Here is a 25,686-nt window from a genome sequence, read left to right as displayed (position 1 = left end):
AAATTTAATAAAAAAAAATTAAAAAAATACGCGTGTGTTTTTGTCTATACTTATAACATATAGATGTCACCTGTGACAGGTAAAAACAAGTTATTTTTTAAAACAGTGCCATCTGTTGGATGTAAAAGCAACACGCGCTAACGTTTCTCTATCTGCACAGACAATGCGTGGTGGGGTACAGTTAGTAAAAACATAAAAATTAATAAACCAAAAAATCTTCACACTTTCTTTAACTGTGTGATAATTTTTAAATTCTAGAATCGTGGTCACCCGACAATAATCGCATTATTTTAAAATTTGTTCAATCTTGATAAAAATGAATAGCAGACTTGTGTGAATTGATGTGAATTACTTTCAGTCCATTTGTTAGTCGGTTATCAAAAACATCTGCAGTGTATTTCTCGAATAGGTATGTCAAATATATAAATTAAAGGTATCGAAAATAGTACACAAACTTGTAGTCAAACTGATAAACTGAATATGAAACAATATTAGTTAAACATGTAAGAGTAACATACAATAATATAGAAACTAGAACAATACTACATACAAGACAAATCACTAAAAATACATAACTAATGCTACTCTAATTTGTAGGATTCAACAAAGTACTGGTATAGATTACGCTTAATTCTATATATGGAATAAGTAAATATACCCCAATCAATAGTACCACAAACTTGTTGCCGAAATCATGCATCCTTTTGGTTAGTGAGTATGTCTTATAGTTGGTTGTGTATTGTGTATGCATTGCAGAATAATCCAATTTAATAGTGGAAACGATGGCAGAGCTATTTATGTAGTTGTTACGTTATTAGATGCAATTGATTTAACAAACTGACATAATTAATGTAATTTTAAGTTTAAAATTTACGTACCTAAGAAATTTAAAAAGAAATAGATACAATATTTAGTAACATAAAGATATAAAGTGATGTAGTTTGTTCTCAGTCCTCCTCACTAGGTATTCCTGTTCCGAGGCGGACTGTAGTTTGTTGTGTGTGTTGATCATGACTTCCTCATCTTCTAATTTGTTGGTTCCCACAAAATATAAAATAAATTAAGCAAAAAGTATTTATGTTTGTTATCTGTAGGTTGCGTTGGGGTTACTTCATAAATTTAATGATTTCCTCATCTTCATGTTTGGTTATACCATAATTTGATGTATTTTTTAAACATTTCTATATCCATAGTGTTTATAATTTCAATAAGAAGTGCATTACACAGGGTTTTCCAATAAGAGGTGTTATTTTGAATAGCCCGCTATTTCGGTAGATGCTAATTTTGAAGCTGTCATTTTTTAACATTTGACAAGTAGAAACTAAGCCATTAATCAAAATGGAACGATACACGCTTCAACAACGCATTGAAATTATTAAAATTCACTTGAGTGAATCAAATGCAAATCATCTTGAGTGATGAGGCCTATTTCCACCTCAGTGGCTTCGTCAACAAGCAAAATTGTCGCATCTGGGGCTCGGAAAACCCAAGAGTTATTGTTGAAAAGCCTCTTTATCCTCAACGTGTGACTGTTTGGTGCGGTTTATGGTCCGGCGGAGTCATTGGACCTTACTTTTTCGAAAATGAGGCTGGAGCAACAGTTACGGTGAATGGATTGCGCTATCGAGAGATGATTAATGATTTTTTATGGCTGGAATTGGATTGTATTGATCTGGACAACGTTTACTTTCAACAAGACGGCGCTGCGTGCCACACAAGCAACGAAACCATTGTTCTTTTACGATTGAATATCAAAATAACACCTCTCTTTGGAAAACCCTGTATAATTTTATAGCATGGAAATAGTGTTTTTTCTGGCCGAAAGATGTATTTAATTTTGGAATGTTTAGTAGATTTGAGGATTTCGTCCTTGTAGTGTAGGTGTGTTGTTCAGCAAGGTACTTTTTTTTTAAATTGAGTAGTGCACTTTTTGAGTACAGTTTTATAATGCAGAACACGTTAATTTTTTTAAAATTTCTTTTGATGGAGTTCTTATGGGTACTTTCAGGATTATTTTAACTATTACTTTTTGTGTTTTTACGAGCTGCTTCATGTGAGTTAGTTATTTCATTCATTTGATCGTGCCATACTTTCCTCTAGCATCCTCGACTTTTTTTACTATTCACATTGTACATCCATCCTGAATGTCCAAAGCATCAAAACGTCAATTTCTTAATCTTATCTATTATTCTTACATCAGCCTTGCAGCTTAATGTGATATATTCGATGAATCTTTACTACGAATCGGTTTCGATTACGAATACCAAAAAAAAAACCTTTCACTTGAATAGAATTAAAATAAAATTCTTAGTAACTTTATTAAAAATTATACCGTAAACTATTGAAAAATGCATTTTTTCAATGGAAATGTATGAACGCATATTGGAAACAACTTAATTGATTAACTTTTTTCGTTCTTTTGAAATCGTTCACAAAATAAATTAAAACCACATTTTCGCTAAAATCGACCGTTTCTAAATTACATTTGCCAAGCGATTTTTATGCCTTTTACCTAGATTCGTGTTGATATATAAGGCACACTAAAAATGTACACGTTTTTGGCTTGTATATTCCTCCTAATGTCGGTGATTTATTCGGTTTTGTGACATCTATTACCTGTGGGTTCAATTTTTTTGCCTTTCAGAACTGTTCATACAATTTTCATATATCTAGAAGTTAAATACAGAAGAATTAAAACGTGCATGAGACTTTGTTACTGTAATATTTGTATTGTCTAGTAAAATTATTTGATCAGTAATTTTTGTTCTAACTAATGGACTAACATCCAATATATTACAAAGCGACACGAGATTTGGGACAATGTACAATGCAAGAGTAAAGGATGGTATGTAAAAGCAGAGACAAACAGTGAAAACATAAGAAAATAGAAATGAAATAGAAGTGTCAAGTCAAGTCAAGACCTTGCTAAAACTAAAGTGATAAATATCCTCAATTGCATAGTGAGCGACAAAAAACATTCTGACTTATACCAAAAAAATCAAGGTCTTGACGTAAGTTGACCATTCTACATAAGAAGAACGTGAAGTGAGCTATTTTTAAAACGTTTTCAAAGTTTGATTTCAAAATTAGAACGTTTAAAAAAACATGTGTTTATTTTTACTAATTAAATTTGAAAGCGTATTTAATCACCTTACTACGACAGTTTTTAGTTTTTGGATATGTTCATAAATATTCCATTTATTAGGATATTATTGTGATGAAAAAATACCTAACAGCATCTTTAAGGCGAAGCTTAATGCTTAATCACTATTTTGATTAATCTTTATAACGAATTGGTGTACATTATGAATACAAAAAAATGTGCTTTAGATAAATTGAAGGTTTTTCTATCGTTTCACTTGAGTAGAATACAAATAAATATATAAATTACTCAATAAAAAATATAAATGCAAAGTACCAAATAAAATATTTTGTCAATAGAAATATATGAACTATCTGTGACAGTTTCACTTGATAAAATTTTTTGCTTTCTTATAAAATTATTTGCAAATAAATAAAAACCAGATTTGTGCTTGAAATTGAACGTTTCTAGACTCCGTTTATCAAGCGATTATAATGCCTATTACCTACGATATAAGGTATACCAAGAATATACACATTTTCGGCTTGTAGCTTCCTCTTAACACATATAACGGTCAATATGCCAGGGGCTTGAGAGGTTAATACACACTAGCAAATAAAAACCCGCTGCAGCGAATTGAAAACTTCGACAGTTTTTTTTTTAAATAACAGATGGCGCTTCAGTTTACAACAATCCTAAACTGTACAGCCATTGATATAAAAATACTGTCATACTATAGATTTATTCAGAGATTAATGAAAGTTCGTGCACTGTCTACATCTGATTTCGAAAATCTCCGAGTAAATATGTAATAATAATAATGTATAATAATAATAATAATAATATATAACAGAGTATACATTTAGGCATTTAGGTAAAAAAGTACTGGTAATCCAGTTAAAAACAAGATTGCATGCCCTTAACAAACGCATTAATAGGTTTGCTGATAAAATACGAATTCATTATGACGATGTCACAAAACGTTTTCATAAAAATCCTATTATTTTTGCATTTCGTCGTTGTATATTATGATGACAATTGAAGTTTCATGAACACGTGTTCTGATACATTAGGAATTTACTAAAATTTTATCATAGTATTAATAAATTAGAAATTTTTTAATTTATTTAAGAGAATATTAATAAATTATAAATACTCATTTTCCTCTGTGCATATTGAATCAATGCTGCTAGCTCCTTAGAGCAGGCTCCATTGAAATACCTACAGAACAGGCTCAGTATGTTCATTCTACGACTGTGCATTAGAGATGGCAATTGGTCTGTTAATAACGGATTGTCAATCAGACGAACTTCCCTCTTTTGCACAGCCTCATGTGGGTTTTTTGGGAACCTCTTCAGATATCTGGTGGCTACCAAATGCAATTATTAGACGTAGGTACTTTTTTGCAGAGTTAGCAGTTGTTATTGAAGAATCTACTAGGACTATACAAGACTACAAGAGTATGGAGTTGACATTTCAGACACATGGCGTTTTCAAGAATCCTGCTGGTGGCAGTACTACTGGCGGTCTGCTGTGGCCAAGTTCTCTCATACAAGATACTGGTCCTCGTCACTATGCCTGCCAGGAGTCACTACAACTTGGGAAGAGGAGTTGCAGACATCCTGCATGAGAAAGGACACGAGGTAAGGATGACCTCTCCAACATGATCCTACCGACCAATCTCTAGCAACGTAGTGGGAGTGTGAATTAAAACTTCCGAAACTCCTGGTCACACTGACCCCCAGATACCTACACAAACTTTCTATCCTGTATTTCATTTAAAATAACCATCTACACAGCATCCCTAAAGATGGAAAATATTTTCCCCGCTGCCTCCCGTGTGAAACTAATGAAAAAAAAATATGAATTCAATATAAAAATTTGATTGTTTTATTTCAGATAACTTTCGTTAGTTACTTGCCCGCTACTAAGCCAATATACAGAGAGATCCATGTTCCAGAACTCGCGACGGTTCAAGGTAAGAAGAAACGAAGATATAATATTTATTATAACTCTGATTCGGCATAAAGATATTGCAGAATCCTTGGCAATTCTAGGATTATCGATCCTCATCGTTAACTTCGTAAACTACTTCATTCCCCTATTTGACATTCTTTCCATCCTCAAAGAGAGATCCTGCAATGTTTGGTTAGAGTATTGGCACATTGCTTAGCAATCCAAGGGAGACTGCTATGCATCAATCCGATACTTGCCCAGCTATTAAAAGTAGAATTAATTATTTTTTATTTATTTAACGTCCAGAGGGCTTTTACATGGTTGGTAGTATAATTTTAATTTGACAGACACTTTGAAACATAAAAAAATAAGAATAAAATTACATTTGATAAAAGCTATGCAACAAGTCATACAAACACAAGAAACAAAAACAGAAAATTACAGCTATTTGTAGGTTTACATGATGTGTTTAGGAGTATTGTTGAAATAAATATTTTAAATGATCCACAAAACTTGCCAAGTTGGTATTGAATATGTCAACATCACCCAAGTAATGATTTCCCATGGTGTGAAGTCGTTGTATCGGAGAGTGGGCAATGTAGTTACGCTTATGTGTGCTGCTGTAGAATATTGTATTTTGTCGTGTTGTTACTGTGGGTGTATGTATGTTTATAAGTTGCAGGAGTTCACAACAGTCGAATTTAGAGTTAAGTATTTTGAATAAGAACGTTAAATCGTTTATTTTACGTCTATCTTCTAATGTACCTATGTATTTTTAGAGTATTTAATAAGAAATTGTATTTCTTCGACAGGGATATTTAATTTTGAAGGTAACAATAATCTCACTACTAATTACTCTATTATAATATTGCATATATTATAAAATGCTTGGTTTCCTGCTACGTGTAAGTAAAATATTCAGAAATCCGGTACAATTGTAATGTTATATTTTGCATTAGTCAGAAGTACACTGGAATATGCATCGCCAATTTGGAATCCACAATATAACGTATAGAACGTATCCAAAACAAATATATAAAATATATTACATACAAATTCAACAATAACTTTGAGTGTACAATTGAAACTTTGCAGCGAAGACGAGCAGTAGCTGACTCAATGTTTATACAAAGAATTTTAAACAATGAGTTTGACTGTACTGAACTTCTGTCCCTTATTAACTTTAACATACCTTTGAGACGTACACGACATACAGTGCTATTCCACACGCTAAATTATAAAACAAATGCACCATCTAATTCTACAATTAACCGAGCTCTTCATACTCTAAATAATATTGGTCTTAACTCTAACATTGACATTTTTTCGGATTCACTGCCCAAATTCAAACTTGGAATCATGTCAATAATTTAAAATATTCAATGGGCATACATACAGACACACACAAACAAACATACATTACACACGTCACACACACACCTATAAACTACACAAGTCACCTGGTAATTAAGGAATAAACATACCACTTAGCAGACATTACAAGGAAACATATCATTGGTATCCAACATGAAATATCTTATTCCTGTATATTGTTTCATCTCTGTAAATCACGTACTGTTTGTTTCTATAATATAAAATAAAAATAAAATATTTTGCTAGACTACATGTTAACAAGTCACTTTTTTATATGCATATTAATATTATGTTAAAATAAAATATTTTCTGTTATTATAACATTCTATACCTTCTTAGAATTTATTTTATATTAATTACTATTCATTATCATAAACACTTCATACCTCGATTTATATCAGGTCTTATACAAACCTAGTATTCATTCAACTATTACTACACTGGTAGATATTTCTTTTAAGTGTGTATTGTTTAACTGCACATCTATTAACAACTGTATCACTTGCAATAATATGTTTGGGTACACATTACTTGTTCAGTAATTTATTACTAATGTTCTCCCGTGTACCATGTGTATGCTTATAACGATGTATCACTCTATTGTAAAAGCCATTTTATGGCGTTTAAATAAATAAATAAATACAAAGGACTATGGCACAAAAACTGTAGTTTGAACAATTCCCCAATAATTTCAAAACATAAATTATTCAAAACATATATTATGCGTCCCAGAAAACACTGGTCTGAGGCAGTCAACTCTTAGATCAGCAACATCAGCAGCTGTAGGCAGACTGATGGAACCTAAGCGCAAGCCAAATACTAAGTTTGGTGATCGCGCTTTCGGAGTATCTGGGCCGAAGGCTTGGAATAAACTCCCTCCGGAACTAAGATCCATAACAAGTCCAACAGAATTCAGGTCTAAACTAAAACTTACCTTTTTAAGCTGTTAAAAGCTCAGGCTAGCTAAGCTGCTAAGCCTTAAATTAAATATACCATTCCTGAGAGAAAGTCCAGTTATATCCAATTATGTCCTAAATCCTGTATCTAAATTTCGCTAATAAACAATTAGTTAATGTTAATTAAATGTTAATCTCAAGTGACCTACCAGGTAAGTATTGTAGTGTATATTATCTCCATAAATAGTTAGTAATAACATAGATCACTGTAGAAATGTATTATAAATTTGTACAGCGCCCTTGAGGTGATTTTGCACAAAAACGGCGCTATACAAGTCATCCAATTATTATTATTTTCATTAAAATGTATGAATATCAATAATAACAAATTAGAAGTTTGTGATCTTCGATGTATAAATGGCTAAAATAAGATAGTAAAAAACTTTTCTATTATTCTGATTCGTGGGCCCGATTCAAGTGTTGCTCTCGAATTTTGTCCCATTTTACCTGGAGATCGTAATAGAATCAACACATGAGCCATAGACTGCGTTGCGTTGTGTGTAAAATTTTACACCGTTGATTCTGACATTATAAATTAAATTATATTATCTCACATGAAATATATTATTATCATATCATATTGAAATATATTATTATCTCACATGAAATATATTATTATCTTAATATATTATTGTAAATATATTTTCTCTTTCATGAAAATTTGTGTAAATAGCGTTGAGCTTTAGCAGCGTCGAGCCTTTATTTCAACAAGCCAGATACTTGATATAGGTAGAAACTTTGGGTATCAATGTATACAAGGAACAGCTTTGGGTCCTTTCTTATTTTGAGTTCAGGATTTGCAATTACTTAATAGATTTGGATACAGTTACTGGAAAATTACATCCAACCCATGACAAAAAATGATAGCGAAAATGCAATTGATTACAACAGAAGGTAGTTACTTTAGAGAAAGACGCTAAGGTTCAATTCTGGAGGCAGGTATTGGTACCGCTGGCACGCTGCCCCGGGAATCATTAATTATGTAACCAACACATCCGTCATAAGTCACCCCAAGTAGCTTGATACGTTTGATGATTTAAGAGGGTTGTCCGGGTTCATGGGGGGTGAGATCTGTCCATCAGCTGCTTGGCAGCTCGAAAAAGGAGAGCCCAGTTGTGGGAGACCTTTTGACCTCTTCAGCCAGTCTATCTCTCGACCCATCGTCTTGCACCGAAGTGAAAGGGATGGATGCATACTCCTGTCACTCCTAGACACACTGACTCCCAGTTTCCTAACCACTCTCACATCCTTTTCCTTCCCAGAACTCCCTCCCAGGATGTTCGAGCTCAACTTCTCGGTGTTTTTTTAATGTTATTCTGTTAACTTTATTTTCATGGCTTTGTTTTGCAACAGTGATTTGCAACAGTGACAGAGTCGTCTTCTTGAGCCCTTCTCTTCTAATTCCAGATGAGCGTATGATGAACTTTGATTTGGACGCAAAGTCCAAATTTTGGATGATGCTTGAGTTGAAGCCGCACATGCAGAAGTTAATGGAGGCCACCCTCAACAGCACAAACTTCCGTGAGCTGCTAGACGATGAAACGGAGAAGTTTGACCTGGTAGTCGTGGAGTATGTCATCAACGAGGTATTCCAAGGGTAATAATAATTGCACTCACATTCTATTAATCCTCTAATCGGGGTGGGGGTCACGATCCTCAGATTACTGAGGATCGTGACCCCCACCCCGATTTCCATGGTGAACAAGGTTCCTCCGCTCCTCGCGGGGTACCTACTGCAGATACCAACCTACCGGACGCCAGTGCAGTGATGGTATATCTGGAGAAAAGTCCCCCATATCTGAGGGATTTTGAGTTTCAAAGGTAGAAAGTTAGTTTCTTTTAAAGTAAGTTATCTGGGGGATGATGATGTTGTGTTATCATGCATTTTGTTCACTGAGCGATGTGTTAAAGGCTTATAAAAATACTAGGAAATAAAACATCATTTATAACAGTAAAAAATACCCCACCCCTCACTCGTCAATAGCTATTTCACCTATTTTAAATTCAAGTTTGTATGAAATCTGGAGAGTTTTGGCGAAAAACCTGGGAGTTTTATTTTTTTCTGCATACCATCACTGCGCCAGTGTTACTCGGTCACTCCAGCTGTTGGTAACCTTCCTGCCAGTGACCACGACTTTCTCCAAGTTGGAGTCCTAAGTTTGGCTAGAAACGTGTCCAAAAAATCTTAATTTTTTGCACCAAATTTTGAAACGCGAGAATAGTTTCCCCTGAGTTGCACATGGTGGGAAAGTAAAATTTAAACTCCACTCAAAACATGCGAACGGTTTCCTTCAACTGGAAATTAAACTAAAAAAAAACGAATTGCTTTTAACTTAAATCTTTTATTGAATTGAAACGAGAATGTGCGAGTTCACGGCTTTGATTAAACTACATCCAGCACATAAAAATGGTTTCCTCTGATTTTTGCAGCACAGTCTGTGACTAGAATGTTATAACTGCACTTCAAACACGAGAAAGGTTTTCTACGCAATGCGTCCGCAGATGCATCCACAACTGTAATTTTACATTCCATGTTGGATACCTTATTTATTTAGTTGTGTCTTAACTGCTTTCTTATAACGTGGGTGCGTACCTCAGGTACCTGGCAGCTATGTTATACCTTTCTCTGGGTTTTGTATAATGTCTTAAAAATGAATCTGAAACACCGTGAAAGAAAACTGTTGTCGCGTTCTGAAAATATTTTCATTTTATGCTTCTACTGAGAGTATTTTTATAACCGTCACGTGTCAACTAACTGGCTACTAGACTCATTCTATTGCTTTTGAGACAAAAGCCTATTACTCATTATTTGAACGAATCTAAGGAAATCCATAGATGGCACTAGATGTTGGTCTATTAGGTAAGGTTAGTTTCATCTAAAGATTATTGATCACTGGTTTGGATAAGGGCCGCCAAAATTTTACATGCGTCAGTGCTGGCCCTGCATAGAAGTGTGCGTTTTAAATATTCTGTGGCTTACTTTTAGATTTGAATATAAAACTTGGTGTTTTCGCTTTTTAACACCATTTAGATCACATTTCTAATGGTGGCAGTAAGGGAAACACAACGATGTCTATTTTCTATGAGAGAAGTCAAATCTCAGGATAATGAATAGTTATTTGTCTTTCTTCCAGGCTTGGAGTGAAGTACAACTGCCCAGTGATGCTTCTATCTCCAATAACCCTGATGCATTCCTTGGCTAGGGACTCTGGCAACCCAGTTTCGCCTGCCACCATCCCCAACGTGTTGCTCAGCTTCACCGGCGAGATGTCTCTCGGAGAGAGGGTCGTCAACACGGCAATAGCCATTTTACAGGAGATTGTTGACAGGTATATATATCTCATCTTCTCTCTCCCCTGTAACCTATTTTCAGAGGCCTTTTTTCATTATTTGTCATCTTTTGCAAGGAAAGTTCTGGAGCGACAGATGTATATAGAAAGGTAGGATTAACGTTTAACGTAATCACAACCGTTGAATGAATTATTGTGAATATAATTTAATATTCATATTTCGAGTGCATCCAGAATCTGGCAAACTGGCCCCAACTGCAACTGAGTTACTTTTTATCCTATAATCCAATCTGGGTTATTCTTATGTTCCAGAAGACCAAGTTTAAACATTGAGGAATACTATCTATCAAGCATAGCGGATGCATTAAATAATAATAACAAACCATTTATATCGCGCAGTTTAATGTCATTTCATTTCAAATGCGCTTTACTATAACAAACTTAAAAACGGTTATTAAGTATTAGTGATCTTTTAAACTTATTCTCGCCTTTCCAATACAAATGTGCATTTCGCAACCTTATTTAACACCTGCATCAACAAGTGTTCAGATATATTCTGAATGATTAATATTTTATTAGAAAATCGTCATGCAGTCACATTTCACAAAGCCGTACTCCTCCGTGTAGGTTAGGTTAGATTTACAATGTTCTGTTCATTCTAGATTCGTGTTCAAGCCAATGCACGAGGAACTCTACAATAAATACTTCCCAGCCGAAGCTGCTCGTGTTCCATACTCCAGCGTCAATGCGAAGGTGGCTGTCACACTTATCAACACTCACTCGTCCATCGGAACGCCGCGTCCTCTGTTGCCTAATGCCGTGGAGATCGGAGGCTACCACGTCGGACCCACCAAACCCTTACCTAAAGTGAGAATACAACTAAATTACTAACCAACCATGACGCTGTTTCCCGCAGGAGTAGCCACACAACACAGTATTGGCACATAATAATTCAATCACATTCATACATAAAGATTTTTGTAGCTCATTTACGGGCAGATATTGTACGCTTGTTAATGTAAAGGATTCATGCAGTACAGGAAACAATATGAAGCGTACTACAGGGCTCTGTTCTTGGGCCTTTATTATTCCCAATTAACTAACAACCATGACGCTTTTTAAGCAGGTGTAGGCAGAGTTTAAGGTCCACCACACAACATAGTATTGTCACACACTCCTTGTTTCAGTTACATTCATACACCCTTTCATACATACTCATCAAATGTGATTCGGAGTGAAATTAAAAAAAACCAACATTAAGCTTTTTGTAGCTACATTACGGGCAGATATTGTACGCTTGTTACTGTAAAGGATTTAAGCAATACAGGAAACATAATATGAAGCGTACTACAGGGCTCTGTTCTTGGTCCTTTATTATTCCCAACCAACTAACAACTATGACGCCGTTTCCGCTGGGGTAGGCAGATAAGACGGACCGCCAAAAAACTTAGTATTGGCTTTGCTTCAGTCGCATTAATATATAATATTCTGTTATTCTGACTTTTTACATGACTTGACTCAAGTATTTTGGTTCTCTTGATCGTTTCATGTCTTCCTCGGGCGCCCTGACTTTTTGTATCATTCAAATTCATCGTATATATTTTTATTTATTTTATTATTATTTATTAAACTTAAAATAGAGACACTTGACGTGGTCTAACATAAACACAGGAACATTTTTACATTTTAATTTACACTTCTAATACTTATATTACATACATGTGTTTTTTTTTAAATATGCTTATGTTTTATGTTATATTGTGGGTTTGAGAATATCAGGACATAGATTTCCAAGTGATCTGAAAAATGTGAAAATTGTTATTGTTTCGTTGAAAATAGCAAAACTTGCATGTTTCATCTTATTCGGTCAAAATTATATGTAGATAAATACGTTCATGGGAAAATCAACCTTTTTATATACACCGCAATTGCAAACTGAAATTTCCTGAAAATCTTCTCACAAAAAACCGAATTTTCAAAAAAAATTGTTAAACCACATCAATAATGGCGAATTTCTCAAACTTAATTTTTTTTTGCTCCTAACAGTCCGGAGCCAGTGAGAGATGGCATCCCCAACTGGGGTATGTTATGAGGCTGAAGGGTAGTGTGGAGGGAAGGAGATGGGGAAGAAAAAGCTGGGGAAGTATCTGGCTATTCACACCTGGTCACCAAACCGACTTTCAATTTTGATTGGTGATCTTAAACCAACGCGTTACTCAAAGTATCTTACACTTTGGAACGTGCCGCAAATATACTACATAATATTTTTAATTAATTAGTTGCGAAATAACACAAATTGATCAAATTAAATTTACAAGCGCAAGACGAGATTTGAACCCGCGACCTTCGGATCGCTAGTCGAGTGCTTTACCCCTCGACCACGGAGACTGCCTGAAATAGGTTAAATCATCATATTTCTGAAATAATTTTTTTAATAACTTCTTAAGACTCCAACTATGTGTCAAAAATGGCTTTAAATACTTAAAATGTTATCTTTTAAACCATACTACACAGCTGTCATATCATGACATGAAAATGACATCCAACCTCACCAGCACCAACTGCTTCAAACTTTCAACATTAACAGTCTGTAGGGTAAATTATAGATGGTTTATATCTCCCGAAAATAATAACAACATTACTTTTACCTACATTCATGTGAGACTGGTATCACTGTAAGCCTGCGCGCGATACCTCGCGCTGCAAATAATTAATTCTCTCTCCAGTGGTCTAGCCACCGATTTAGCCCTAAATCTCCTCTAACGCACGCGATCTGTTTTGTTCATAAAATTATTGTAACGTGAGTTATGTTGAAATAAAAACTAAATTGAAAATATCAGAATGCTCATTTTTACTCACCGATAGTAATCACGCAACCTTGGATTCTGCGAATTGGAGAACCACAGAATCATTCAGCCAACATCCCAAGCGATAATCATGTTCCTCCAAGAGTCATTAATAATTATCTGTATATTAACAGGATTTGCAAGAGATCCTCGACAACGCCAACAACGGAGTGGTATTCTTCAGTATGGGAAGCAACCTCAGGAGCAAGGAACTGCCTGATGCCACCAGGGAAGCCATCCTCAGGTCGCTGTCCAAGTTGAAGCAGACCGTCCTCTGGAAGTTTGAGACAGATCTGCCTGGCAAGCCAGACAATGTCATCATCAGGGATTGGCTGCCGCAGGCGTCCATATTGGGTAAGCATCAAGTTCATGTGGTGTGTATTTACTACACATTGCTTCTAATAACTTTAATAACTCTATAAATATAATAAATTCTGCATTCAGATTTTCGGTATTCCTCTGTTATACATTTATGCACTGAATTAAAAAAAAAAAATATTTTACATAGTTTTCAAATTCAATTAAAAATCAGAGTGTTTTGTTATAAATCGGGAACAAATACACCAATATAATCAACCATGGGATACTGCTACGCGAAGAGTGTGCGAGGAAATGACAAGCTATTGATGTCCCGCTTTAGTTCGCTATGCGGGAACATGAGAAATCCACACGTTTGCAGTTGTATTTTGATTTAGACCATCGATACCTACGACCGCATAGCTGTGTGTGTGCCAGTCGCCAGCCATTCGGTCGCGGACTGTAGTTAGATGTGGACTCCTCGCACGTTTGTTTAGAATCTGCCGATGGTTTTTTCATGTTTTCAGCAATTAAATTACAATTATTATCACTTTTGATATAAAATATAATAAATATAAGCAATTTTTTTTATTTTATTTTATTTTTTTATTTAGTTACTTTTTTAAATAATTAAGTACATTTTTGTATGGCACATGAAATAAAATATATAGGTATATAAAATTAAAACAGATCATTGAAGTCCTCCTCACTAGGAGATCCTGTGCTGAGGGGGACTATATATGTTAGTATACGTTTTCAGCAACTAAGATGCTGTTTTAAATATACATATTAGCTAGTTCTTCTTCCGATATTTCCTTAAGCCAAGATTTGATGTTTTCCTTTGTTTGATGTTGAGAGGGAGTTTATTATATAATTTAATTGCTAAAAATTCAGAGTTTCTTTGTCCAAAGGTAGAATTACATTTAGGAATATTTAGCATATCTGTTTGCTTGGCTCTGGTTTTATGATCGTGAGAGGGGTTTGCCTCTGATTTATTTTTTGAGTGATGAACTAGAATATTTTTAGCATAGATTTTTTGTAAACTTGGAACATCAAACAGATTAAAAATATCAGTAGTTGGCGTCCTTACGGGGAGCTTTAATATGGTCTTTATGATCCAATTTTGAGTTTTCTTTAGTAGTTTAATATGGTTTGATGATGCTGAGCCCCATCCTATTATTCCATATTCCAGTAGAGAGTGGCATAGAGCATAATATACTCTCTTTAGATCTGTAGTTGACAAGATATTTCGTAATTTTTTGAAGAAATAGATGAGTTTTGTTAGCTTTTTTGAGGTTCCTTCGATGTGTGCATCCCAATGAAGTTTGTCGTCAATTACGATCCCAAGATATTTAATTGTTTTAGTTTGGACTATATGCGGGCAAGAACATTGCGGATATTTGTTTAGACATTCATGTAATTTGAGTGTATGCTCATTCGTTGGTTGACCTCTTTTGGTTTTAGAGAAAGTTAGATATTTAGTTTTACTCACATTTAATGTAAGGGAGTTTGCTTTTAACCAGTTTTGTAGTACAGTCAGACCTTGCTCCGCTTTTTTATGTGTGCTTGTCCAATTTTGTTCATAGAATATAATGACAGTGTCATCTGCAAAGCTCATTATGCCTCCTTCAATGGGAAGACTCATAAGGTCATTAATATAAATGAGAAATAGTATTGGTCCCAATACGCTTCCTTGGGGGACACCGTACTTGATTGATAGAGTTTTTCTACTTTTATTACCAATTTTTACATACTGCTCTCTTCCAGTTAAGTAACTTTTAATTAGATTTAGAGTTGTTTGTGTTATTCCATTTTTTTTTAATTTAAAAAATAGTATTTCATGGTCAATTGTATCAAAAGCTTTTTTAAGGTCAATAAAAACTGCCAAGCATTTTTTACCTTCATCCAGTTTTTTTATAATTGTATTTGTTACTTTAGCTATAGCATCACCAGTACCCAGGTTTTCCCTAAAACCGTATTGCGTCGTTGATAATATTTTATTTTCATCCAAAAATTTAACCATTTGTTTTTTTATTACTTTTTCCAATATTTTCGATAGTGTAGGTAATAGACTAATTGGTCGATAGTTAGATATATCATTTTTGGGACCGCTTTTGTATATTGGAATAATCGTAGCAACTTTAAGACGTGTGGGAAAAATACCTTTTCTTATTGAAAGATTTACAAGGTACGTCAGTGGGTAGATTAGCTCATTTAGTAGATATTTAATTGCTCTGTTTGATATCAGTTCATTTCCCGATGAGATATTTGTGTTTAGGGAGGCTATGGTATTTCTTATATCTTCACTTGTTATCTTGACTATGTTAAGGGAGTTTAATTAACTGTGAATATTCATATTTTTCCGATATTAAATCGCTTATTTTGAGATGTGTATTAACTACACAGTACCGGAACGCGTGGATTTTTTTAGAACAGTAAGGGAAAGGTTTAGATAGCCCATACCTCCTGGAGTGCTACAAGTTATTCGTACCAAACAACTACGGCTAGGTACGGCACCATGATCTAATATGATCGAGGATGAGTGGTAGCCTATACCTCCTGGAATGCTAATAGTTATTCGTACCCAACAACTACAGCTAGGGACGGCACCATGATCCAATAGGTATCCAACATAGCAGAACGGACGTACTGGCTCCCCCTTGTAATGATCTGCCCTTTTCATCAAACTACTTTTCCTTCTCTTCTTTCTACGATAATTTTTCTTTAAGTCCCATAGGTAACTTTTCCATAAGGCTTTGGTTGTGTATACATCCGGGGTAGGAATAGCCTCCCGGCCGTCTTTCAAGCCTTTGCCCCTCTCTTTATTACACACCCCTTCAAGTGTGTACATCCTAGTTTGTCTACGTGACGTACGACCTTGAACGTACTCATTTCACGTGACGGTTCAGTATAAAAAGGCTTCACCGAACGTTGTGTTGGTTTTTTGTTTCTCGGTTTAGAAACCTAGTTATCTATGTATGTGTGGTATCCCTCGGTTCTTTTGAGATAGAGTGAGTTGAATCTATTACCGCTGTGTTTTAAAGCCATTTCATAAACCTTATCTTCTAAGTCGCCTGCTCCCCCAACTAGCTACGCGATTCTATCTATCGTAGGGTAATGTGAACATAATAAAGTGTTAGATTTTATATATGTGATATACATACGATAAATTTATGGTGTTGGTTGTCGGCGCCATCCATGTATATATTTTGGGAGGGGAAGGAGAGGAAAGGAAATGAATTTTTTTCAAGTTAAGATTGGCTCCTCCTCTTTACCAAACAAAACCGATGGATGATAATTTGAGCAAGGCGATCGATATCTGCGTGTCTGGATATCACAACCGGCCGGGTCTCCCCTTGTTCCAAATCGGCAACCGTCACGCCAGAATAAAGAAAACCAGGTCTCATCACCAATTTCAGAATTGCCCCAATCTCATACACCTCCAGGAAAAATCTACTTTACTGAGTGTAGAAGGGGAAAACCATGACATCCCTTGTCACGAATCTAGTCGCGGAAATGTGACACGTAAGGTCCTAAGTTACGTGCCACGTCTAGAAAACGTTGTAACTCCCTCGTCGTCGGGGATTTACATCCCTTTCTAGGTCAATAACATAGATAACACACGACGATCTTGTCGTCATTTAGCCTGCTTTTTAGCGATAGGTTGTGTGCCTACCCATTCAGCCAATTATCATGTGAGATATATGTAAGGTCTACTCGAAATGCCAAATTTAGGATGAGGACTGTCTGTATTTTAATATTCGGTTCTAGTAATTATTTTATGAGGTTACTAGCATCCTCGTGTATTAGGTATGGGTAACTTCTACTGAATACCTATCCTCTCAGGTAAGGTATAAACGGATAATTGGTTTGATTTTTGCATTTAATTTAAAGAGGCTGCCTACCTCTCGAAAGGTACCTGTTGAGAAAAGTTGTTCGGTTGGTAGTTTTATTTCAGAGATTACCATCTCCCTCTTTTGACAATAGATTTGTTTTTGTGCATCCCAATTCGTAACTTAGAAATTCAAACAATTTATGAAAAGTATTAAATTAGAAAGTCAAATAACAGAAGAAAAGTATTCATTCTGTTTTGTCTGGTTGCATCCGATCGCTTTCTATTTGGGCGGTCATACGCTAGCAAAACTTCCCCTTTGACTGACTGTACCTGCGTCTTGTCCTATATATGAAAAGGTCGTTGACTCGTCTCTCACTCACAGCTGATTGACAGTTCACCTAGCACATCCCTTTTAATGATAATATTATTTGGGCGGCAGGTGTCGTAAACTTAGTTCCTGTACTTCGGTTGTATCCGTCTTTTAAAAGGGTCCTCTGAAATTTAATAAATAATATTTTAAAAAAACTCACCCAGTTAGTCATCTCTCATTCTCAGCGTGAAGCTTACCTGGTTACACTATATAGCTAAATCACTTTAATTTTTGATCTCCCCCCTATCGGCTTCTTTCCTCATTTTAGCAAAATCCTTGCAATCTGTTCAATTTTGGTCCCCTCCCTACGCTTAAAAAAGGGTAATTAAATAATTCTGTAAATACAATTGTACCTCCCTAATCTCTGTTGGGATTCGAACCCGAGTTTATGATTTTTTTTAATTCTCTGGATTTCGGTCTCCGCGGATAGAATGCCATCTCGTCAAATCAATTCCTCCCTAGCCCGATTAAAACACTTCCTGCCTTTAAATACGTTCACTCTATTTTACAACGCAATCATTATTATTATTATTTTCATGTTCTTAAAACAAGTAATTTAGTTTGAACTACATATTTACGAAATCACGTTTAATTTAACACATTTTATATTATAATCGCGATCGCCCAACCCTTAGCGCCCCTGGGGTGATCTTTCACAAAACGGCGCTCTACAAATTATCCAATTATTATTATTGTCATTATTATTAATTGTATTCTCACTGAGTCGAACCACTTTCACTTCACACAAACTCCGGTTCAATAATAATTCACTTTAATTCAATATTCCACAATATTCTCTAATACCATTTGAATCCAATAATTAACTGTAATTTCACATATCACTTCTGACTTGTATTGATTTCTCGGAGCTGTCAACGTACTCAAGTTCAAAGACTGACTGCCCGTATTTTATCCCTTCCTGTGGGAATGTGTTTATTTAAGGCCTCTAATCTATCCCATGTTGCTAGTCTAGACAAAAATTTTTTAGAGCACGTTCGTTTATTATTTATCGTTTATTTATGTGGATATTCAAAACATCACACCCTGTCATACTACGCTGAACAGTTTATTTATTGCATCTCACTGTACATAAATCATGTTTTTCTCATAAAAATCTACCTTACTAGGACCAAGCCTGTAAGATTCAAAGGACGTACAACATTACCCATAATTATATGTTTCTTCTTATTTAGTATGTAGTTTAAGTTGTATGTGAGTTGTTAATCAACACACAGTCTGTTAGGCACAAAAACTGATTGGAGTGACGCCCGCATAATGCAGTTAACTGCTCCCAACTTAAATACTTAAATTAAGCACTAAAAAAAGCGTACGAAATCAACTGTGACTAAAATAGTGTTGTCGGGAATTCCATTTCAGCCCGTATGATTTTTATTTTTTATTATTTAATAAATGTTTACATGTTATATTTTTGATATTTTTTAACTACCATACTAGGCTAATGCTCGTGTTGCGATAGTTATACATGAAATAATAATAAAAATAACATAAAAGAACAAAAAAATACTATTTTATAGAAACATAAGAAAGAAGTAAAGAAAAAAAAACAAATTTATTGATAAATAAAACTAAAAACAAATATATAAAAATTAATAGTAAACTGAAAAATAAAGCAAAAGTATATTATGTATATTTAAAAAGATACAAATAAAAATTAAAAATATTAAACATTACGATTAAAATAAAAACATAATTAATATAGATTGTTTAATGCATATAATTGTTTGTGTGCATGTTTATTTATCGTAGGTATAAACTATAAGACAACATGTTTATGTTCAACACTTAATTTTAATTTTTGTGATATGAGACAAGTTGGACATTGATTGCATCACTGTTTCCAATGATATATGTAAATATATTTTTTACATTATTTTTTAGGGAGTCTATGTTTTCTTCGAGGATACTGTGAGAAGGGTTTTTTTATGAAAAGAAGGAGAAGAAGTAGGTGATGGGAAGGAATCTAGGGATTAGTATGTCCAGGAGTAGCGGACTTATGAACCCATCCCTCTCACTGAGGTGCAAGATGATCGAGGAGAAAAGGTTTTCCACAACCGGCCTCTTCCGACTCAACCCCCACACCGCTTGTGGACAATCGCATCCGCCACCAAAACCTCGACACCTCAAACCTCACCCCATGAAGCCAGGTACTCCTTCTAAGTCACTTGGGATGACCCAAGGCAGATGTGTTGGCTGTCCAATAAATGGTATAGGACTCTGTATAATATGGTTTGATTATCTGAATTCCAGCACACAAGAACGTCCGCCTTTTCATCTCTCACGGAGGCCTGCTGAGCTTGATCGAAGCCGCTGGAGCCGGAGTGCCTCTGCTGGCCATACCCATCTTCGGGGATCAGCACTATAACGCCAAGGCCACGCAGCAGAGGGGGCATGGCCTCGAACTGCAGTACAGCAACCTCACTGAAGATACCTTGACCGCCTCGCTCAACGAACTGCTCAACAATGACAAGTAAGTTGGTCCTGCCGTTTGAAAATCATTTGCTTTGGGTACAGCAGTTAAAATTTTTAAGAGTCGATCATTTCTAGTAGCGGAATGTTTGTAACTTCGTTGAGTTAGTTATGTTAAGAGATAAAACAATCTATGCTGTCGGAGATTGTCAATTTATTATTTATTTATTATTATTTTAATATTACATTTAATTACAATATTGACCTATTGCCCATTTCACTATGTGTGTAACGCCTGTGTTGAGATGGCAATTTACAGAGAAAGCTTAATGCCAAATTACTATTTTGATTAATCTTTATAATGAATTGGTTTACATTATGAAAACCAAAAAAAATGCTCGAGCGCTTTGCGAAAATTTTTTGCAAGTATGCGCAATATCTTAGTAGTACCTCTAGGTACATCCTAGAGTACTTATTGAGTCTAAACATATGGAATGAACTGTGAAATCTAGGTGGATTCACTGGCTATAAACCGCAGTAATCATTTCATATTGTTTCTTTACTAATATTTTGAGGAATGATGTTAATTGTATCGAATGGCTGAATTGATTGCGCAACACGAAGCGCTCCAGTAGTTAGATAAATTGAAGGTTTTTCTATAATTTCGCTTGAGTAGAATACAAATAAAAAAATAAATTACTCAAAAAAAATATAAATGCAAACTACTACAAAAAATATTTTTTCAATAGAAATGTATGAACGCGTAAAGGAAACTACTTTAAAAAAATACAGTTTTACAGCTAAGATTATCTGTGACAGTTTCACTTGATTAACTTTTTTGCTTTCTTATAAAATTATTTACAAAATAAATAAAAACCAGTTTTTTGCTTGAAATCGAACGTTTCTAGACTCCGTTTGTCAAGCGATTTTAATGCCTATCACCCACGATGGCCACGATATAAGGTATACCAAGAATATACACATTTTGACTTGTAGCTTCCTCATTATGAATTTTATTTTATATTTTTAAATTATACAATTCAAGAATGAATGTAGAAGATGAAAACGAAGCGAGAATAATTTTAAGTAAAGTAATTAATTAACAAAATTACAGTTATACCAAAATGCATAGTATACATATATATAAAGTAGGCACAATTTTTTAATAAGTTATGAAATACTTCTAATGTATATTTTTATTGGAGATTAATTTTAAAGAAAGTTTTAGTTAGTGTGTTCATAATATCAAGAGGTCGAGAATTGAATAGCTTAATAGCATTGTATTTAAAGCTTTTTTGTCTATAGGAGGTTTGACAAACTGGGATGTTAAAGGATTTTGCATAGGAATGTCTCAAGGCTCTAGTCACTAGAGCCTTGAGACATCTAGTGCTTATTCGTTCTTCATACATATGGGTATTTTTAAATTGATGAAGCAGGATATTTTTTCATATAATTTTTTCTGGTTAGGAACATTTATTTATTTATACTGGCTTTTTGCAGAGGATCTCACTTACGTGAGAACAATCCAGTTATAAAAACTCAGTTAACATACAAAGACACATTAATTTTTACATACCTAAATAAAGATTAAAATATAAAACAAATAAAAATTACAAATATTACAGAAAAGTAAGAGACGCAAGTAATACAAAATATAATCAGTGCAACATATTATTTAACAATAGCAGAATGTTTTTTCTGAATCCATATAAATTATCAACAAAAATATCTACTTCAGCACACTCAATCTTATTATACAGTCGACACATTTAGGTCAGAGGGCTAAAATAGGCGATATTATTTTTGAAAATATTCAGGTAAAAATGCTATGGTGTCTTAAACAATGGGAATTGGGGACATTTATTTCAATATTGCTAAGACATAATGAGGTATCAAGATGGCCGTGGATAATTTTATGCAAACATATTAGTCAGTCAGTCAATTGCCTTCTTATTTTAAGTGTATTAATCTTAAAGTATTCACGACGTGCGTCGTATGATCTAAGATGGTCATGTAGTCCACATTTGAAAGATAATAGTCTAAGCATATTTTTTTGAACCGATTCTATAATGTTTTCATACTTACCCATCATTTTAAGTGATTTGGACATAATGTCATTAATGTGTAAATCAAATATGAATTTAGAATCAAGTGTAATTCCTAGATCTCTGACAGAGAAGATACTTTCTTAAGAATATTCTTACTAATGAAATAGAAAAAAATATTTATAACCGTATTTCGAGTACAGTTTAGAATGTAACATTTTTCAACATTTAAGTGCATATCATTGACAGTACACCCGTTATTTAGTGTATCGAGATCCTTTTGAAGCACTATATGATCGGTAACAGACTTAATTTTAAGACAAATTTTAAGATCATCGGCGAAAAAAGCATAATCACAGTTTAGTTTCGAGCCAAGGTCATTTATGAATATAAGCAAAAAGCAGGGGGCTAAGATTTGACCCCTGTGGTACTCCAGAAGTTACAACTATAGGGGATGATTTGTATCCGTTAATAAGCACTAGTTGTGTTCTATTATATTTAGTGTCTTAAAAATAAAATCAGTACTCGTTCTTAAAAGGGAATTTTAGAATAACCTTCAGAATTATTTTTTTAATCTTTGCTAAAGACTCCAGGCAAGTATGTGTGGCACTCTCTCTCTTCTTTTTAACTTTTTCGTAGCCGTTTGACGTTTAGAAATGTTAATTCATCGACAGATGGGTCAGTGAGGCTATGGTATTATATTTCGTGTCAATATCGGTTCGGGTATCGACGGCGTAACCGTACTTGGCAAATTGAAGGTTAAGTTTAACATATTCTGTTGAATTCGGTATCCAATTCTGGTCTGGAGCCCCAAGATACTTGAAAAAAGCAATTGCATTGTGCTGAAACGGGCACAACTGGCGTTTGATTGATTCCCCTCTATTAACAAACGGATTGCAATTATAAAAGTACAGGCGTCAGGTAGGTATTCTCTCCGTATTCTATCGGTATTACAATGAAAGATACTCCGAAGAACTAGCGTCATTGATTCCTCCGTTACCGGTGCATAGTCGGGAAACACGCAAAACTCTCGTTCAACATACGGTTGACATTTGTCACATGAGAACAGGTTTCTTCTACGACTCGTTCTTGAGTTCAACAGCTCGGCTGCGAACGATTTGCCAGCCTCTTTGTCTCCTCCCTCCTACTGTCTTGAAGAGACCCATTTTCATCCTTTCCTCTCCTCAAAAAAACCATACACACACCATCCCCAAAGATGACAAAGTTTTCAATTTGATTGTGCTAGTCATCTTTGGGCGCCATCTCGCCTATTTTAGCAGAAACAAAATACAAAGAACACTGAGAAATGCTTACCTCAGGTCGTGTACCCAAGGTACGGGCTATGTGGGAGTGAAGTTATAATAAAAAACAAACATGTTACACTCAGAACACCCTAAATCCTAATTCTGTAACTTTACCAAGGGGGGTTGTTCTTGTCACTTGTAGCAGGATCGGTCCAACAATCCTTCGAGATCCAATCGATTCTTCTCGATTGTTACATGGTCACGAACATGTGGTGATGCAACAGTCATTATTCCAGGCTTTTAACATATCACCTTGGCGATGTTCGATCCAAGATCAATGCGGAGAAACGACCTTGGTTCATGCCAGAATATCCATACAGGAATGCTGCACGTCCCAAAGCAGCATGGAATTCTAGAAATCCCACTTTTACAAAGAAAATGAAAATACGACCTTTGTATTATGAATTGATGATTATCCAATCATGTCGGGTAGAATTTACCTCGCCAGGCTATAAAATACTCTGATTACTTCGGATTATATTTTTACTTTCAAAATTACATCTCGTACTGGATTGATCCGTCAGCAACACACTAGCCAGCTGGCTCCGTTTCTTTTTTTATTTCTCACTAACATCTCTTAGATAAACTTGTGATACCAGTGCGTAAAAACACAAAGACAATTTACTGCCTGTGCATGTAGGAACCTCTACATGGTTGCATAATTTATATGTAACAGGCTAACAGATGTAGAAGTAGAAAACCCGGTGTACGGAGTGATAATGTGGTCGTTTGGATGGTTTCAGATATACGAAGAAGGCGCAAGAGATCTACCGCCAGTTCCATGACAGGCCGGTGGGCCCCCGTGAGCTGGTGTCCTTCTATGCAGAGCACGTGATCCGTACTGGTGGAGCAGCTCACCTGTCCCCGCCTAAAGTCAGCCTGTGTTCCTTATTACTGCTGGACGTTGCGGCAGTAATCCTTCTGCCCCCGCTGCTGGTGCTCCTAGCCATCTGCTGCTACTGCAAGAAGAGGCGATGCTGCAAGGCCAAGAAAGCTCAAGACAAATCCACACTAAATCAAAAGAAAGATAATTGATCGATATTATGTGATTTTCACTGCCAAAAGTATTATTCTGGTTAATTTTTAGGGTTTTAAAACCGTGTTGTGCTTCCTACACAGTCCTCTCAGTCTTTCGTACAGTTTTACAATGTCCAGCATGCGATCAATGCATCTGTCCTGATAAATTGATGCTGGATGTTTAGACAATGTCTCTGTACACAGTTTCAGACAACCTTACAGTGTCCATCATCGAATCAACACATCTGCCCTGATGATGGACGTTCCGACAACGTCTTCAAAAACGTTTCAGAAAACCTTACAGTGTCCATCATATGATCAACGTTTCTGTCAGTGTAATCAATTTAATATCTACCCTGATGATTGACACTGTAAGGCTATCTGAACCATTGGCTAAAGGAGGACACGAAACACGGCATAAAAACCTAAAAATCTATCGTATAATGTACATATTGTATTTGTTATATTTATTCATAAAATAAAATATTATAAAACATTAATTAAACGATTTTTAATTTATTTTTATCACTGACTTTTTATTTTACAATCTCAGTAAAAGTATAATCACAGAAGCATAAGATGTGAAACTCTTTCGATTCAGCACAAAAATATGCAACGTTCGCCCCCCGTTGTATTGGACAAACTTGTGGTTAAATTTGACCTAGCAAACCTCTGAAATAAAGTGGGAAGCTTAACGACATAAGTAATGGAGTTGTGTAAAAACAAAAAACAGTCGCATAACCTGGCCTAACGGACGGAACTACGGTCGAATTTGGCCTAGCAGGCCTAGAAAATCAATCTTTCCAATTCTCAATTAGTATAGCGCCTTTCGTGGCAGCAGGACGCGTCCTACAACCGCTTTGTGTTTATTTTAGTATTTTCAAGGG

At 35.1% G+C, this 25,686-nt stretch overlaps 1 protein-coding gene across 1 annotated transcript; it reads left to right on the top strand.

Annotated features, from left to right (window-relative positions):
• Positions 1-351: 351 nt before the first annotated feature.
• LOC149414029 (UDP-glycosyltransferase UGT5-like) lies at positions 352-25,234 on the top strand. The gene is made up of 9 exons (XM_089644094.1): positions 352-409; positions 4,563-4,725; positions 4,982-5,060; positions 8,776-8,965; positions 10,503-10,697; positions 11,321-11,525; positions 13,639-13,858; positions 20,275-20,494; positions 24,526-25,234. The coding sequence occupies exons 2-9, from the start codon at positions 4,567-4,569 to the stop codon at positions 24,815-24,817; spliced, it is 1,560 nt and encodes a 519-aa protein (XP_089500220.1). The 5' UTR covers positions 352-409; positions 4,563-4,566; the 3' UTR covers positions 24,818-25,234.
• The last annotated feature ends 452 nt before the right edge of the window (positions 25,235-25,686 follow it).

The sequence above is a fragment of the Hesperophylax consimilis genome, chromosome 20 (assembly GCF_061612785.1).
Source record: "Hesperophylax consimilis isolate HC1 chromosome 20, BYU_Hcon_1.0, whole genome shotgun sequence".
Lineage (NCBI taxonomy): Eukaryota > Metazoa > Arthropoda > Insecta > Trichoptera > Limnephilidae > Hesperophylax > Hesperophylax consimilis.
Note: the sequence above shows the minus strand (reverse complement) of the source record. Positions and strands in the feature narration are given on the sequence as shown.